This window comes from Blennius ocellaris, assembly GCF_963422515.1.
Source record: "Blennius ocellaris genome assembly, chromosome: 21".
Lineage (NCBI taxonomy): Eukaryota > Metazoa > Chordata > Actinopteri > Blenniiformes > Blenniidae > Blennius > Blennius ocellaris.
The window spans coordinates 5,789,157-5,806,725 of NC_137670.1; the positions used below are offsets into that span (position 1 = coordinate 5,789,157).

At 44.3% G+C, this 17,569-nt stretch overlaps 1 protein-coding gene across 4 annotated transcripts in view; it reads right to left on the minus strand.

Moving 5' to 3' along the window:
* The window catches only part of ebf3a (EBF transcription factor 3a), a gene marked incomplete at both ends in the record, with an annotated part of 23,460 nt that extends 10,728 nt beyond the window's left edge, over positions 1 to 12,732 (minus strand). For all 4 annotated transcript variants that reach the window (XM_080516680.1, XM_080516679.1, XM_080516678.1 and 1 more), the window contains 7 exons: positions 847 to 928; positions 8,431 to 8,499; positions 8,651 to 8,724; positions 9,364 to 9,419; positions 9,497 to 9,560; positions 10,946 to 11,102; positions 12,611 to 12,732. In XM_080516680.1, the coding sequence (XP_080372806.1) occupies positions 847 to 928; positions 8,431 to 8,499; positions 8,651 to 8,724; positions 9,364 to 9,419; positions 9,497 to 9,560; positions 10,946 to 11,102; positions 12,611 to 12,732 (624 nt within the window). The remainder of the gene's footprint in view (positions 1 to 846; positions 929 to 8,430; positions 8,500 to 8,650; positions 8,725 to 9,363; positions 9,420 to 9,496; positions 9,561 to 10,945; positions 11,103 to 12,610) is intronic.
* Positions 12,733 to 17,569: the final 4,837 nt, after the last annotated feature.

The window sequence follows — 17,569 nt, forward strand, 5'->3', positions numbered from 1 at the left end:
TCTCTCTCTGTCACTCACTCACTCACTCTGGACTACAGTACGTTCCTGGTGGTGGTTTCCAGAGCTGATTGCAGCATGTGGTTCTCAGAGTGCTGCCCCCTGGAGGTTCCCAGGTTTTCTAAAAGTAGACTGTGAGGCAGAGCTTTCAGCTATTAGACTCCTCTCATAGGGAACCAGTTTCATTAACGGAGCCTGACACACTCTCTAATAATTTTAATATCAAACCTTTTGATTTAATAAAGCCTACCGTTAGTGCAGGTTCAGGCCACCCTGGACCATTTTCTAGTGAGGCTGCTGTAGGTTCACACTGCTGGGAGACCCCAACTGCCCCTGCTCTGTCCTGACTCACTCTCTCTTCAGTAATGTTTCACTATTGCATGTCACTAACAATCTGCCTCTCTCCTGTAGTAGCTCTCTCTCTCTCTCTCGCTCCCTCTCTCTCTCTCTCTCTCTCTCTCCCTCTCTCTCCTTCTGTTGCTCTTCCACAGATGGATCGATTGCTAAAGGATTAGTGGTTGTGAGCTGATGACTGAGGATACCACCACTCAGAGACAAGTGTGATCACATGTAGGACACACACACACACACACACACACACACACACACACACACACACACACACACACACACACACACACACACACACACACACACACACACACACACACACACACACACACACCATCCCCGTCGACCTCTCATATTTTATCTGCAAAGCAATAAGCCTGGGGCTGTCCTGCTGCAAAGCATCATGGGTACAGCAGGTCCACCAAAGCCATGTCCTGCCCTTTAGGGAAATGAAATCATTTTTGCGTGCGCGCGATTGTGTGTGTGTCTGTGTTATACCTGAAACCTCCGCATGTCTCGTGGGTTTCCAGCGTTTTTCAGACAGTTCTGGTTACACTTCAAGAAGAACTTTAGGAAGAACCTGCAAAACACATGCCAACACACAGAGAGAGAGAAATGTTTCATGTTCAGACGGCAATGTTTCGAGAAGAAATCGCGAAATGCGAAAACACAAGAAACACGCCAGTATTCCAAAGGTGTGTGTGTGTGTGTGTGTGTGTGTGTGTGTGTGTGTATCAGCTATAACAATGAACACCGTCTCCCAGGAGGGATGGCGGCAAGACAAAGACGACACGCAGACACAGAAACAAAACTGTCACACCCTGATCTGATAAACTGTATTAAAAAAAAAAAAAAAGTCAAATGAATCTCCGCAAGCTGAAGAACGTGTGTGTGCCTGCGTGGTGGGGGGATGTGGTTTCCGTGGTAACGAGCTGTAAACATACACAGAAGGACAAAAAAGACAGAACTCTCTCTCAGGCGACGTTTTTGGTCTCTGAGGGCCTGCAGTATTGATTACCCAGCATTCCTTGCTGCTTGTCTCTAATGAGCCCACAGAAGGACAAAGTGCTGACACCAACACACGCACACACACACACACACACACACACACACACACACACACACACACACACACACACACACACACACACACACACACACACACACACACACACACACACACACACGCACGCACGCACGCACACACGCACGCACGCACGCACACACGCACACACACACGCACGCGCAAAACAGATGCTCTGGAAGTCAACAGTGTCCAGAGGAACATCAGCACATTTAGATGTTTTCTGCAGAAATCAAACAAATCATCAGTGGGCGTGTTTCTAGAAGTGTCCACAGACGATGGTTTACTGACGGCGTTCACGGACAAAGGCGTTCACAACGGTTTCTCATTTAAGGTTTTCACAAAGCGCTGACAGACAGTGGTTATCTGAGGCGCCCACGGACGGCATTTTCGAAAAGTGTTCAAGGTACAGTTTTCAAAACTGTTCACAGGTGACGGTCTCCAGAAGTGTCCGTGAGTCTGTGCAGTGGAGTCGGTGAGATTATTTGCAATCTGACGTTGATCAAGAGTTCCAGAGTGAAGAACTCCTCATACTTGCTTCTCAAACACTGTTGAGACCAATTCTGCCTTTCTGACCTTTGAAACTGTTGGCTCTAGCTGTTTTTTTTTTTTTTTTTAGAATTAAGTTACATTTACAGTGTCCCCATCACATATTATTGAAATCCTATTTCTCGATATCCATCCCTCTACTATTCCATTCTATGCTGTTGGTTAGCGGGATATGATATTTCCGAGTTGTTCATTTTGACTTGATAAACCGTCCCAACTTTTCTGGAGGCCGACTGTTGCTTGTCTACCTGCAGCTTTCAGCGGTCATCGCCGTGGTAACCACCCAGCGTCGGCAGCCTCACCTTATCTTCAGACACGCAGACTCAACTTATCTAGTCTCCACTTCTCCTCCTCCCGTCTTCTTGCTTCTCCTCCTCCTTTCTGCCCCCTGGAACTCATCTCTCTTTTATCCTCTTCACTCCTTCACTCCCTCCTCCTCCTCCTCCTCCTCCTATCCTTTGAACAGAGAGACCTATCGAGGTCGTAAATCTACACGTAGGACAGATTAAGCTTTCAATTTGTTATGTGATAAGAAGGGAAGACACCCCCCCCCCCCCCCCCCCCCCCACACACACACACACACACACACACACACACAGTCTACAGTCTATTACTACCCATATTTATGAGCAGGAAATTAGGACGCAGGGCAAGTTTGTCTCTATGAACAAGAGACGTACACACACACACACACACACACACTGGGTGGCAGTACATTACCGACAGTATAATTCGTCCTCACATTGCGAAATTTTCTACCTCATAGAGCATATTAACTCTGAAACTGTGTGTGTGTGTGTGTGTGTGTGTGTGTGTGTGTGTGTGTGTGTGTGTGTGTGTGTGTGTGTGTGTGTGTGTGTGTGTGTGTGTGTCTGTGTGTGTGTGTGATTTACGTGCTGCTGGCAGCGAGGTGTGTTAATCTGCTGCGAGTCATTGGCGATGTTCTGTCTCAGGTTCATCTTTGCTTTAAAGCAGCTGCTGTCAAACACACACACTTGGCTGTTGCACTCATGCGCACACACACACACACACACACACACACACACACACACACACACACACACACACACACACACACACACACACACACACACACACACACACACAGAAGTAACCTTGTGCTTCTCAGTCATGGTTCTCCAAACTTTACACACAACAACACAAAGAGATTCTCCACAACACAGAAAACAACACAACTACACATTGTTACAAGATCTTCCTTTTGTCGTCTCCCCTGGTTCTCATCATGTTCTCTACCTTTGTTTTCCAGGTTGTCAAATGTTCTCCCCCGGATTCTCAGCATATTCCCTGTTTTATCGCCACGTTCAATGTGCATTCTCTCCATATTCAGAGCATATTTTTAAAAACATGTAGTCCAACAGTGTTCTCAATGTGTCCTCAACGTATTCTCTCACTGTTCGTTCCATGTATTTTGGTTTGTTTACAGCATGTTCCCCCCACCCCCTTGTTCTCCTTTTGTTCTCGGTGTGTTCTCGACAACTCGTTCACGCATGAGATTTCAGAATTTCTTTGAGAAAATAAATCCTCTACAATGTACTTTTACATATTATTTCCAATTGATATTTTACACATTTTTCATATATCTCGTCCATATATTTAATAATAAACATAAATGTCTTCTCACAAAGGACTGTCATCTTTGCGCTCATGAAGATTCTTCATGTTTATAACATATTGTTCTCTGCACATGTCTGTGCGGTTGCATTACAAAATCTCGCAACAGCGCCCTCTTGTGGCCTGGCATACTAATGACACTGTTGTCAGTGAGTCTGCTGCTGCAGTGTAAAGAAAAATGGATTCGGTGTTGTCATGTGAGACGTTGGGCCTAAGTTGTACCGCCATAGTTTTCATAACAAGCAAAAATGGGAAACATGTGTGTGTATGTGTGTGTGTGTGTGTGTTAAAAGAACAACAACGCAGCTGTTCACATACTTGATTGTTACTCTGTGATGCTACCTGTAAATCATACTAAATGTGTGTGTGTGTGTGTGTGTGTGTGTGTGTGTGTGTGTGTGTGTGTGGTCAGTTGCGTTGGGCCTGTCGCTCTAATTATCACCAAATGCTGGACAGGTTTTTCTAATTAGAATCCACTGCTGGTTTGAACATGGAGCTAATTATCAGATATTATGACACACACTCACGCACGCACACATAAACACTGTAAAACATGCGTGCATGCATGTACACATGCGCACACACACACTAACACATTCACACACACTGATTAGTTTTTTAATGGTGTGGTGTGTTTTGGTGTCAGATGGTGTCACAGATGTGAACACCAGCTGTCAGAATGGGGGCGCGCGTACACACACACACACACACACACACACACACACACACACACACACACACACACACACACACACACACACACACACACACACACACACACACACACACACACTCCGAATGTGGTCCAGGTGTGTATCTAAACTCTGAAGCAAATTGAACTTCACTAAATCCACAAACAAAACCAGAACCAGAACCAAAACCAGACCCCTGAGCGGGTCAGACACACACACACACACACACACACACACACACACACACACACACACACACACACACACACACACACACACACACACACACACACACACACAGCAGTTTGATAGAGGATCTACGGCAGCCAGACGAGGTCAAAAAGATCTGCAGGAATATTCAATCTGACATTTTACTGCTCAACAACTGAATGTCAGCTGTCAATCAAACTCTTATGCTGATATTGATATACAACTACCACTATTAACACACATGCATACACACACACACACACACACACACACACACACACACACACACACACACACACACACACACACACACACACGTACAGAGGCATGCATTCACACACACCTATCAGAAACACATCTATCAAATACGTACCACGCACGCATACACACACACGTGCTGGCGCGCGCACACACACACACACACACACACACACACACACACACACACACACACACACACACACACACACACACACACACACACACACACACAGACACACACACACACACACAGTGTCAGACTGATGTAAAGATAATTAACTGAGATAATGAGGAGTCCATCATCTCTCTGCTCAAAGAAAACCAGATCAGACAAGTCCTCCTCCTCCTCCTCCTCCTCCTCCTCCTCCTCCTCAGTGAGGACGCGTAAGAGGAGGAGAAAAAAGCAGCGGCATATTCCTTACCACCATGAAAACTAGTCCCTCTGCATGATCACAGCAGTCAAAGTTCAACTGAACCGTTTCTTTAAATTTCACCCTTCTGGAAAACATGTGTGTGACTGTGTGAGCGTTGAGGGACCCGCATCGACACCCTGAGGAGCTCCTCACGGGCCGTTCAGCCGCTCAGTCCACAGACCGAGATCCCTCCTCTGAGCACGTCAATTGCATATTCAAGTCGCCTCATTTGCATTTCCAATCAAACACCTAAACACCAATAACCGAGCAGCTCAACACGTGAGCCAATCACAAGCAAGCAGTCTAATTAGAGAGTCGTTAAGTCGTTGCTGCTCTCGCTGACTCTCATCTGAGGAAATTAAACTCATAATAATAATAATAATAATAATAATAATAATAATAATAATAATAATAATGCTCTGGAGTTGTCAGATGATCCTTGCGAGGCTGTTTAAAATTACGAATGATGCATTTTTCTTTAATTGTCAGACGAGGCCTTTAGACCTTTAAATTACCGGACGGCTTCAAATTAAATGACGACGCTCAAGGTTCTTTAAATTGGCGAGTGATGCGTTCCACGCTCTTTAACTTGTGGGTCAATGAGTTTGAGGCACCCTTTGTGAGGCTCGGGTGAAAGTTTGAGATCACGTTCTGGGGCTGTTGTAAATTGTACAAAAAGCCTTTTAAGGATCTTTTAAGTTTTGAAATGATGTGTTTTGGAGCCACAACAAAATGTTGGACGACGCATTTGAACCGCTCTAAATTGTCAGATGACGTGTTCGAGGCTCTCTTTTTTTTTTCTTTTTTTTTACGGGACGACGCACTTGAGGTTCTTTACATTGTGAGACGACGCGCCCGCGGCTCGTTGTATTATGGGACGACGCGTTTGAGGTTCTTTAAAATTGTAGGACGATACAATAAAACTGTCTGCCGCCCATTAGACTCCTGTGTGGAGCAGACAAACAGCAGCCGGCGGTGCGTTCAGGGTCACACTCCTCCGTTGGCGAGTGCTATTCAAGCCACACTTCATCTCTCCATTGACTCTTATGCATTCATACATTTAACATGGAGCCGGCCGTGGGCCCCCGGGGGCCCCCCAAACATTATTCTGCTGTCAGTCACCCTGAAACGTGGCCGATAATGAGATTCTCTCCTACAGTGAGCGGGAAATCACACCTACACACGGTCATGACTGACAGCACGCCGTCCTCCCACAATCCCACACCGCACCTCGCCAGAGACCCTCGCCAAAACCCTCACAAATTCACAGGGAGGAGACTCCGTCTTCACCATCGCCATCATCATCATCATCACCTTCACCTTCACCATCACCCTCGGCATTGAAAAGTGTAGAGGGTGGGGGGGGGATCAATCTAAAGGGTGGAAAAAACTTCACCAAAATAACTGAAACCTGGTGTTAATTAAAGAGCTGGTTAATTATTGGGCTGGTTAATTAATGAGCCCGACAATTCATTCACTAAATTAATGAATTAATTTGTGTCTTTGGTGAAACATCTAAGAGGGAAGAATTGAGTTGATAGAACCAAATCAAGCTTGACTTCATGCTGGCCTGCTGTGCCTGTAGGGGGCGCTCTTTCAGGTGCTTGTCTGGTGTGTCGATGTGATCGCTGAAGGACACGTCGCCGCCACACGTCGCAGAATCCGACGCTCTCCGGTGGAGACCATCTGGGCGGTGGTCCAGAGATGCTTCAGGCCAGGGCTGGGCAAAAAAAATCGATTTAATCGATTTATCAAATTTGTGGCTAAAAACTATTTTTCTTTTTTTCCCAAGTTCCGTTGTACCAATCCTTGTGGGTTTTTATAGTTGCTGTTGCATTTTTGCCAAACTTGGGTTAAAACTTGGATGTATTGAATGATGGAGCCTCATCTACAGTTTTTTATGTTTTATGTTTATATGCATTTTAGCTCTGAGGACATTTACAGCTATAAAGTTTCACTTTTGACAATATATCTGATGTCAGCAGTCATTTTTAAGTGCCGTAAAAATCAAAAATTGGAATCGAAACTCAAAATTTTTCTTGAAAAATATCAGAGAATTTTTTGGAAAAGATGTTGAGGTGCAAATCCGTTCCTCCAAGAAGACTCACTGGTTCTCTGACCAGAAACTCTCCATTTCTAGGAAGGTACAGTAGGTGAATTCTTATAGCACAGTGGGTTGTTTGAAGCCTGGGTGGGTGATTATTATCAGCCCTGGTTGGTGCAGTAGGTTGTTTAAAAACCCAGTAGGTTGTTTATAACTAGATCCGTTTGTTCAAAGACCTGTTCAGGGAAGTAGATTTTTGAAATACCCAAAAGTTACAGTAGGTTGTTGAAGCTGTTGAAGCACTGGTCTGTGGAGTACGATGTTTAAAGCCCCAGTAGGTGTGGTAGGCTTATGAAAGCCCCAGTAATTGGGGCAGGTAGCGAATACGACCCTGGCAGGTTGTTTAAAGCTTCAGTAGGTGGGGCAGGTTGTTTTAAAACCCCGGTAGGTGGGGCAGGTTGTTATAAAACCCCGGTAGGTGGGGCAGGTTGTTATAAAACCCCGGTAGGTGGGGCAGGTTGTTTAAAACCCCGGTAGGTGGGGCAGGTTGTTTAAAGCCCTGCTTGGAGCAGTAGGCTTACAGTGGAAGCGGCAGCAGACACAGGAGACCTTCCCATCATGCATTTCACCCAGCATAGGCAGGAAAAAAAAAAAAGAGAGAGAGAGAGAGAGCTGAAAAATCACTTTTCTTTTCACATCCTCCTCCATCCCTCCACCTCCTCCTCCACCTCCGAGCGGAGGGGGGAGGAGGGGAAGGAATGAGATTAGTACTCAGTGGAAGACAAGAGCTGAAAAAGAGGAGGAGAGCTGAAGAGAGGAGGAGGGGGAGGTGAAAAGAGGAGAGGAGAGCGACAGATTCCTCCTGGGACGGAGGAGGGAGGGAGGAAAATATGAGAGGAAGAGGAGGAGGAGGAGGAGGAGGGGGGAGGTGCAGCCTCTCAGCCATCTTTTATGATTTCAGAAGAAATTCTTTCACAGCTGATCGTCACTCACTCATTTACAAATGTGTTCATTCGCCCACTGAACAATTCATTCACCCACTAAATTCACTCACTCGTCGTTGACTCACAGACGTTCCATTTGTTCAATCATTTATTCACTCGTTCATGGATTCACTTGCTAATTAGTTCACTCTCACCGACTCTTTGTTGATTAGGCGTTGCCACGGAAACGCAGTCAAACGGCGCCTCCTACCTGTCGATGATGACGGGATCCGACGGCGTCTCGTTCCGGTTCCCACAACTTTTCTTGTCACAGCAGCGGCTGGAAAAAGGGAGGGAACCGAGTCAGGACCAGGACCAGGACCAGGACCAGGACCAGGACCAGGACCAGGACCAGGACCAGGACCAGGAACCAGAACTACAACCAGGAACCAGAACCAGGTCCTGGTCTGTGAGCGTTGAGGCCTTCTTACCTGCACATGATCTCGTGTGTGAGCAGGACTCGGCACATCTCCGGGTTCTTGTCCTGACCCTCGTAGATGATGGCCTGAAACACAAACGCGGGTCAGCTGAAGTTTCTTATTGGCCGAGAGCAGGAACTTCCACCTCGTTAACACGTGAACTCGTTAAAACTAAATGATCACCGGACCCCGGGTTTTGCTGCGCCCTGATCGGAGGTGGGGGGGGGGGTGCTGTTGACCGAACGAAGGCCAAATGACTGGCGTTGACGTGCCTTTATGACATGCGGTGTAAAGCATAAACAGGCACCGTTCTCTGGACCACATAGGCTCTGCAGTCTAAACGGCCAGGCGTGGCGATTGAGCTCTGAGAGCAAGGGAATACGTCATACGCCAACGCCGTCAATGCGCACCGTGTTTCCTTCTTGGAGAACGCGCCGGTCTGAGTCTCAATCATTGCCAACGTTCCGAAGAAACTGTGAAAGAAGTGTATAGCGACCCCTGGCGGAGGACGCGGCGCTCGCCTCTGTACGGGTGCGTCGGCCCCTTTGACCTTTTAAGCGGAGGTGACGTAGAGCTCGCGATGCAATCTGAACTCAGATTGAGCACCCAAAACGCGTGTTGACGTCTGAATGGGCCCTCACAGTGTCAACTCCCGGACCGTCTCCCGGATTGTGTCTGGTCGGTCTGGAACGGAGTCTGTACATTAAAAAAAAAAATGGATTCACCTGTTTGGTCATGGAGTCGATGAGGCGCACGTACAGGTCTTGCTCCGTCCTCACTCCTGCACAGAAAAAAACACCATCAGTCACTCTGTTTGACTCCGTGGGCAGCGCCGTGCGGCGAAACCGGCACACATACCGTTACTGTACAGCAGCTGCAGCTTGTAGTGGATCCCATTGTTGGTTTTCTCTCCGGTCGGCTCCTGAGACACAGAGGTGAACAAAACACACACACACACACACACACACACACACACACACACACACACACACACACACACACACACACACACACACACACACACACACACACACACACACACACACACACACACACACACACACACACGCGCACGCACTGGTTCAGGGTTGGTTGAGTTTCGACACCACGAGCTGACCTGAGAGCTCGGGGTTTGGATATAGCTTTCAAAGATTTGTCATCAAACACTTTTTATCCCAGTCGTTCCAGTCTGTTCTCATTGATTGCTCTTAATTTAAAAATGAATAATTTTGCATTAGAACATGTTAAAGCCTCTTCTTCATCTCTTTCTATAGATAAAAGGAACATAAAGAAAAATATAGAAACGTTGATTTCTAATAAAGGTTTTATGTTGAAATTAAGCATTTATTCACATTCATTAGTTTCAAATAGATATATGGTACAAAATCATGATTTGAAAACAACAACAAAAAAAACACAAAAAAATAAATCAAATTTCCATCTCTGACACTGTTTGCGGTGACTGTTGGGTGCGTTTGTTTCGTGTTGCTGCTTCTGCTCTATAAGCATGTGAATAAAGTTGCTGTACAACAAGTCAAAAACAATCCATTCATACCAAAAGTATATTTATTAATTCTTGTCTCCAACTAAAACCTAATTAAACACCGCCATTCAAAATTAAAGGCCTTATTTCTCATGTTTAAAAGGAGCAGTTTGTCTTGAAAAACTCTTCACTAAAATTAAAACCTGCGATTTTTGCTGAAAATAAAATCGCAGGTTTCCTCTTATTCGATGTAACATTTATAATATATTGTATGGACTCGCCCACTTAATGTTAATCAAGGTTGACATATGTCAAACTAAAAGCAATAACTTGAAATTGAAAGATTTTGTTGCCAAATGAATGCTAAATATCTTTAAATTCAAAGGCTCATCATACATAAATAAACAATAAATCCTTGTTTCAAGTTGAAAGACTTTTTAAAAATGTCGTTCCTCTCAAAGCCTGGGTGTCATTTTTTGTGTTGGGTGTGCTTGTTTTGTATTACTGGCTCACTTTTTGAAATTCAACGGAAAGCATTTGTTTGTGTGTGTGTGTGTGTGTGTGTGTGTGTGTGTGTGTGTGTGTGTGTGTGTGTGTGTGTGTGTGTGTGTGTGTGTGTGTGTGTGTGTGTGTGTGTGTGTGTGTGAGTGGGACCCCTGCTGGGTGCGTTTGTTTTGCGCTGATGGCTCATCAAAATCCCCCCAAAAAAGTCGGGGCTTTAAGTTAAAAACAAAAGCCGGTGGGTTTGATTTTATTTGTTTTGTTTTGTTTTCAATTTCAGTGGTGTTTCTCGGGTGCGTTTGTTTCGTGTTTTGCAGGCTCACCTTCTCCTTCTCTACAAAGTCGACGTAGGCGGTGCGTTCGATCTCCACCGGCTGGCCCTGCCGGTCGTACAGCGCCAGCACGAAGTGGAAGAAGTTGGACTTCCTCAGGTTGGACGGAGGCTGCTTCTCGAAGTGAGCGCGAGCTAACCCCACCCCGCTGGAGAACACACACACACACGGAAAATTAATAAAAGACATAATGATAGAAATGAAATAAAATTACACAGAAATATAAATAATATAAATACAAAAAAAAAATAACTGTAACAATGTGAAAAGCTTTGGAAGAGGGAAAAAAAAGTGAAGTTAAAATAATGTACAAGACAAAATATGAATTGGCAAGGAGGGAAGGGTGTGTGTGTGTGTGTGTGTGTGCGTGCGTGCGTGCGTGCGTGCGTGTGTGTGCGTTATATTGTTTGAAACAATGAGAAAGTGAAGTCAGACTGCAGCCTCTGGGAGAATTAAAGTGGATCCACATGCACACGCGATTCAGCGGCAGCGTTCACTTAGATTCAGATTCGACAAGGAAAGAAGTCCTAAACTGATTGTAAATTTCTGTCAGGAACAAATAACATTTATATTATTATATTGATTATAATAGTAAGAATAATACTACTACTACTATTAATAATAATAATAATAATAATAATGATGATGATGATGATGATAATAACGTGCACGTGAAGAGGATATTTGAAAAGGAGGCTTCAAATTAATTCTAAATTATTATTAACGCTCCCAAAAATACTTTGAATATTAAATGTAAATAAATGAACACATTAAAAAGTGAATCCAATTCAAACACAACTTAGAATCATACTTTTAACTGTGGAAATCTCAAAACCAGAAAATTTTAAAAAGATTTCAGTTTGATAAAAAAAAAAAAGAAGAGTGGAAATCCTCATCTTTGTATAAATAATTACAATTCTGATCTCAGAGAAGCACTTTTCTTCACTTTAATTCAAAATGAGGGGTGAATCCATTTAATTCTTTCAATGAGCAGTTTCCTCTTTGTTCTATTGACAATCAACCGACGATAAATAGTGTGACGCTCGTCTGAATGTTGCTTATTTTTAATTCCCCATCTAAATTAATTCCAGAAAAAAGGATTCAACGAGTCACCAACGTGTTTGAAAATAAGACGCAGAAACATCAGAACCACCGTTCATTTCTCAGTGACTCCAGGTTTCTCCTGTTCACTGTTTTTTTTTAGTTCCAATATTCTTTTTTATTTTTATATGCTTCCATTAATTGATATTTCCCTGTTTTAAAACTTCATTTAAAGCCTGGTGCACACAACAACCACTAAGAAACAGCGAACTTCAATTTTGACTTCTAACAATATTATATTGATCATTAGTAGAATTTCAACAGAAACCTGACAAATTTAATATTTGTAACTTCTCCCCCAAAAAAAACATGGTAAAAAAATGATGTGGGAGTTTTTGTAATTAAGTAAAAATTAACAAGTTTGTGTGATTAAATAAAAATTTTTTTTTTTTTTAAATCTCTCACAAACAATAAAACATGAGATATGTGGGCTTTTTTTTAACTTTAACATTGTTCTTGTGTCTGTCCCGGTCCTCGCGGCTCAGAGAGACAATCGGCAGACCCCCCCGCTGGGACTACAGCTCCCAGAATCCCCGGGGGCGGCGGACACTTTACCTCTGAGCGGCCGTGTTGGCGTCCACCACGCCGGACGAGTGCATCCAGGAGCGCACCGCCAGTGGCTCCTCCTTCATGTTGGTGGTGGCCCCGCGGGGCAGATTGTCCTGGATCCCAAACATCTCCGGGGCCCCGGGCAGGAGGCGAGGAGGAGGAGGAGGAGAAGCAGGAGGAGGAGGAGGAGGAGGAGGAGGAGTAGGAGAAGTGCAGCAGGAGAAAGTCGAGTTGAGCAGAAGAAAATAGAAGAAACTCTACAGGACGGACTCGAGCGAACGCCACATTTTTCTACAGCGAATCCCGAGAGGAGAACCAGACGAGGAGAAGAAGCAGAGAAGAAACAAAAGGAAGAGGAGAATATGAGAAAGAAAGAGGAGGTAGAAACAGACGGGAGCGTTTCGCAACTTTTTCTCAGATTTTTTTTTCTCCCCCCCCCTTAATTTAACTTTCTTTACTTTAAACAAGAGACACCCCCCCAAAAAAAATAAAAAATAAAAAAATCAGGATGTTAAAGTGTATCAAAAAAATTCTCAAGAGTCTCGAAGAACAAACGACGGGAACAAAACGAAGGAGTGAGAAGGAGGAAAAAAGGAAAAAATAGAAAAAGAAAAGAGAAATAAATTCCTCAGAGGACGAAAAAAACGGAGCCGGGTCCGGACGGAGAATCGAGCGCGAGCAAAGTGTCTTTTTTTTTTCTTTTCCCCAAAGAGAGGAGGCGCGTGGAGGCGCGAGGAGGCGCAGGGAGGAGAGGCGGGCCCAGGATGGAGGGATGAGGAGCGGAGGAGAAACTCTCAGCCCTGCGGCCCCACAGGACTGGACGCCAAAACCCAAAAACCCCACGGGTCTTCCTCTGAGCCGCTGACGACATCACCGCGGGGGGCGGGGCGCGACCATATAAGGACTGGAGGGGTGAGAGTGTGTCTGGAGGTGTGTGTGTGTGTGTGTGTGTGTGTGTGTGTGTGAGAGGGAGAGATAAAGAGAGAGAGAAAAAAGAGAGAAAAAGAGAGAGAGGAGGGGGAGAAGGCGGACCCTCGAACCGACCAACCAGGGTGAGCGAGAGAGAGAGAGAGAGCGAGAGAGAGAGGGATGGGGGCCTTGATTGCCCTGTACACTTTTCCTCTCTCACCACGAGGACCCGTCGTCTCAGGTCTTTGGCCACAAACAATTTTAACAATCTTGCCCGTTCGGCTAGCTAACTTTGGCGTGAAAGTTTTTGTCGCACGACGACGACGACAAGCCGAATCGTACGCGGGTCGACGTGACCGGCGCCGGAACGAAACGTCACAAGACCGCAACGGCCAAAAACAAACCTGAACGGAGGCCTCGAGGCGTTTCTACGTCCGGAAAATGAAAACCTCAAAGAAAAACAAAAAAGGGGCTTCTGCCGCCACGGCCCCGCGAGGCCATCTTGTTTTTTTTTTGACAAGGGTCGTCCTCCAACTGGTCTCACATGTGGCGGCCTCCATTAGGGCGCCAACGTGAGGAGGTGAGATCGTGCAAGAATTAAACGACCAAAAAAATCCTCCAAAAAAAGGAAGAGGAGAAACGGAAAGAGAGGCGAACTGGCGATGGCCGTTTCGCAAAGAGAGCTTGAAGAAAGTATTTGTTTGTTTGAGCTGAGGTGTTTGCCGCCGCCGCCGCCATGATGACGCAACCCCATAACGGTCGCAAAAGAATTCCGATTTCCCGAAACGATTCTCCCTCGATCCGACGTTTCGCCTCTTGGAAGTTTTGGTGGGATTCTCTCGAGTCTGAAGAGGAAAGGAAAAACTTACGGCGTTTGCGTCGTCACGGCAACGTCGCAACTTTCGGAAGACCTGAAGGAGGGACAAACTGAGGAGGTCCTCGTGGGGCCTCCGAGACTCTGAGGAGGAGGAGGAGGAGGAGCAAGAGGAGGTGCAGGAGCGCCGTCAGCCGAGGACTGAAAGAGAGCTTATTCATGCAGGAGAGGGAAAACCGAGGAGGAGGAAGAGGAAGAAGAGGAGCAGGAGGAGGAAGAGCGGAAACGACTTTGGCGACCGCGACGACATGAACGAAAAAAATAAAAGTGTCTCACAGGAGAAATTTAGACAAATTTAGAATGATCTTGGAAGAACGAAATCCAAACTGAGGAGGAGGAGGAGGAGGAGGAAGAGGATGAAGAGGAGCGGCGGAAGGAGGTGCGTCTCCTCCTGGATGAAGAGCTGGTGAGTCCTGAGGCGATTGTTTTCAAGGGAAGAAAAAACTTCCAGCAAAACAGCAAAGATTAAAAACTGTGAATTTCAGACGGGAATAAAATATGAAGGCAAGATGAGGAGGAGGAGAAGAAGGAGAAGAAGGAGGAGAAGGAGCGGGATCCTCCACTTCATGCCGGTGTCTCACTTTCCTTCGATTGATTTTAATTATTTCCAATTTGCTTACGACAGTTTGTTGATTTGTTTTGTGTCCAAACGGAAGTTTGTGTGTCAACAAGGAGAAGCTCAACTCGTTTTTTTTTAATTAAAACTAAATTCAAATTAATGCAATTAAATAGAAAATCCATTCAATTTCCACCAAAGGGGAAAACTGTAGAGAAACACACAGGAGGAGGAGGAGGAGGAGGAGGAGGAGGAGGAGGAGGAGGAGGAGGAGGAGGAGGAGGAGGAGGAGGAGGAGGAGGAGGTGCAGAGTGTCGCTCCAACTCCTTCTTTGATGTCATTGACGTGGAGACAAACCGTGTTAGAGTCGGCGGTGCCGCGCCGCTGAGCCACCGCGCCATGAATCATGTGCTGAGTGCAGCGGCTGGAGGGGGCGTTTGATTCGGTTACCTGATGAGGTCGAACCTGCAAACACACACATTTCACATTCAGTTCAGCTCCATACACACACATATATATGTATATAAAAAAAAAAAAAAAAAAAAAAAACCCCACATGAAACACACACACTTTATATGTACATATATTACAATCTACATGTATTCAGTCTCATGTATTTATGGCTCATTTATATTTTATTGCAATAAATCCTGACTGTAAATAACATCAATTATGTCAATGTAATGACTTCTACAATTCCAATTAATTATATTAATGTCATCAATTACACAAACGGAACATATTTAATACGCTAAATGCATTATATAAATGAAATAAATCACATTAACAGTAAAAGGGGGATAAATTGACTGTCTGACTGGCTCACACTGTTCAACTAATTAGACATTTAAATTAAACGTTGGAATTTAAATTTCATGTTCAATTTGAACATTAAATGTGAATCAAAAGTAATGAAGTCAATTATTTTCAAGATTTTCAGAAACGAAATGTTACAAAATTATAAGATTTTATGGTCGAAACAAAATGTTTTTTTCAAACATTTGCTCATATACAGTAGTTAATCTGTGTGTGTGTGTGTGTCTCACGCTATTCTGTGCTACAAGCACACTGAACACACACACACACACGCACGCACACACATTTGCATTTAAATAGCGACATCAGCAGCGTCCATAGTGAGTTTCACAGATGTCACGACAAAGTCAGACGGGCCAGCTGTCACACACACACACACACACACACACACACACACACACACACACACACACACACACACACACACACACACACACACACACACACACACACACACACACACACACACACACACACGCGCACATTTCGGCAGCAGCTGCTGATTTATGGTGAATTATAAAAGTTATTTTGTGTTATTATGATTATATTGAGATTATTATTATCATTATTATTATTGTTGTTGTTTATGGATATAAAACTGTTTTGGAGTTTTTCTGTGGATTTAATAAAAAAATGTTTTGATATTCTGATGTTTGATTCTATTGTGAAAGTTTAAAGCTTCAACATGTGAAAAAGAACAAAACAAACCTGAAACTATGAACGACACCGTGAAATCTCAGCTGTCAATCAAACTGTTCGGTTCGCCCGATTGGAGGATGACTGACAGTCTGATCAGTCCTCCTTGAGGTCCTCATTTTTATCCGCTCTTTATTTATAACGACTGAGTTTAAGGCGCGCGCCCGTGTGTGTGTGTGTGTGTGTGTGTGTGTGTGTGTGTGTGTGTGTGTGTGTGTGTGTGTGTGTGTGTGTGTGTGATCCTGATGTTTCAGTGAACCTTTAAACTACAAAAAAAACCAAACAAAACACAAGATTGCCCCCCCCACCCCACCCAAAAAAAAAAGAATTCAGGAAACAAAGCAGTCGACCTTCAGCAGCACACACACGCACGCACACACACACACACACACACACACACACACACACACACACACACACACACACACACACACACACACACACACACACACACACACACACACACACACACACACACTGTAGAGGGATTTCCAGGCATCCCAGTTGAGGGAATTCCTCTGGTCCCAGCAGAGAGTCGGTGGGCGGGGACACAGCGCCACCAGCAGGACACATGAGGAACATCGGAAGCTTTGATCTGCTACGGACTGAAACTCCTTCAATTCATTTTAGGTTGAATCTCCTTTGTGTCAAAGCAGAAAGGAGTTTATTTTCTCTCATGAACTGCCACTATTATTATTATTATTATTATTATTATTATTATTATTATTATTATTGTCATCATTGTGGTCGTTAAAATAGTGCTGAGATGATCAATATTGTAGATTCAAATGTGTCCGTTTGATATATCTATATGTACTATAAATTTGTTGAAATCAATTCCAAAATATAAAAGCTTCAGTGAACTACACATAAATGTAGAAGAACATCTAAAATACAATAAATTGTCTGAATAATAAAACAGTTAATCAGATCACGTATTTGTACTGTTTCATTTTTACAAATCATAATGATCATGATAAACGTTTCAAAAGGTTTTTAGTTGATCTGTTCTGAGAGTAGAAATAACTGGCTAAACTATTATACTTCCTACTTATATTTCTAGCTTGAATAAGCTCATTAAAATATATCAAATATATTCACTGATGTTTTGATT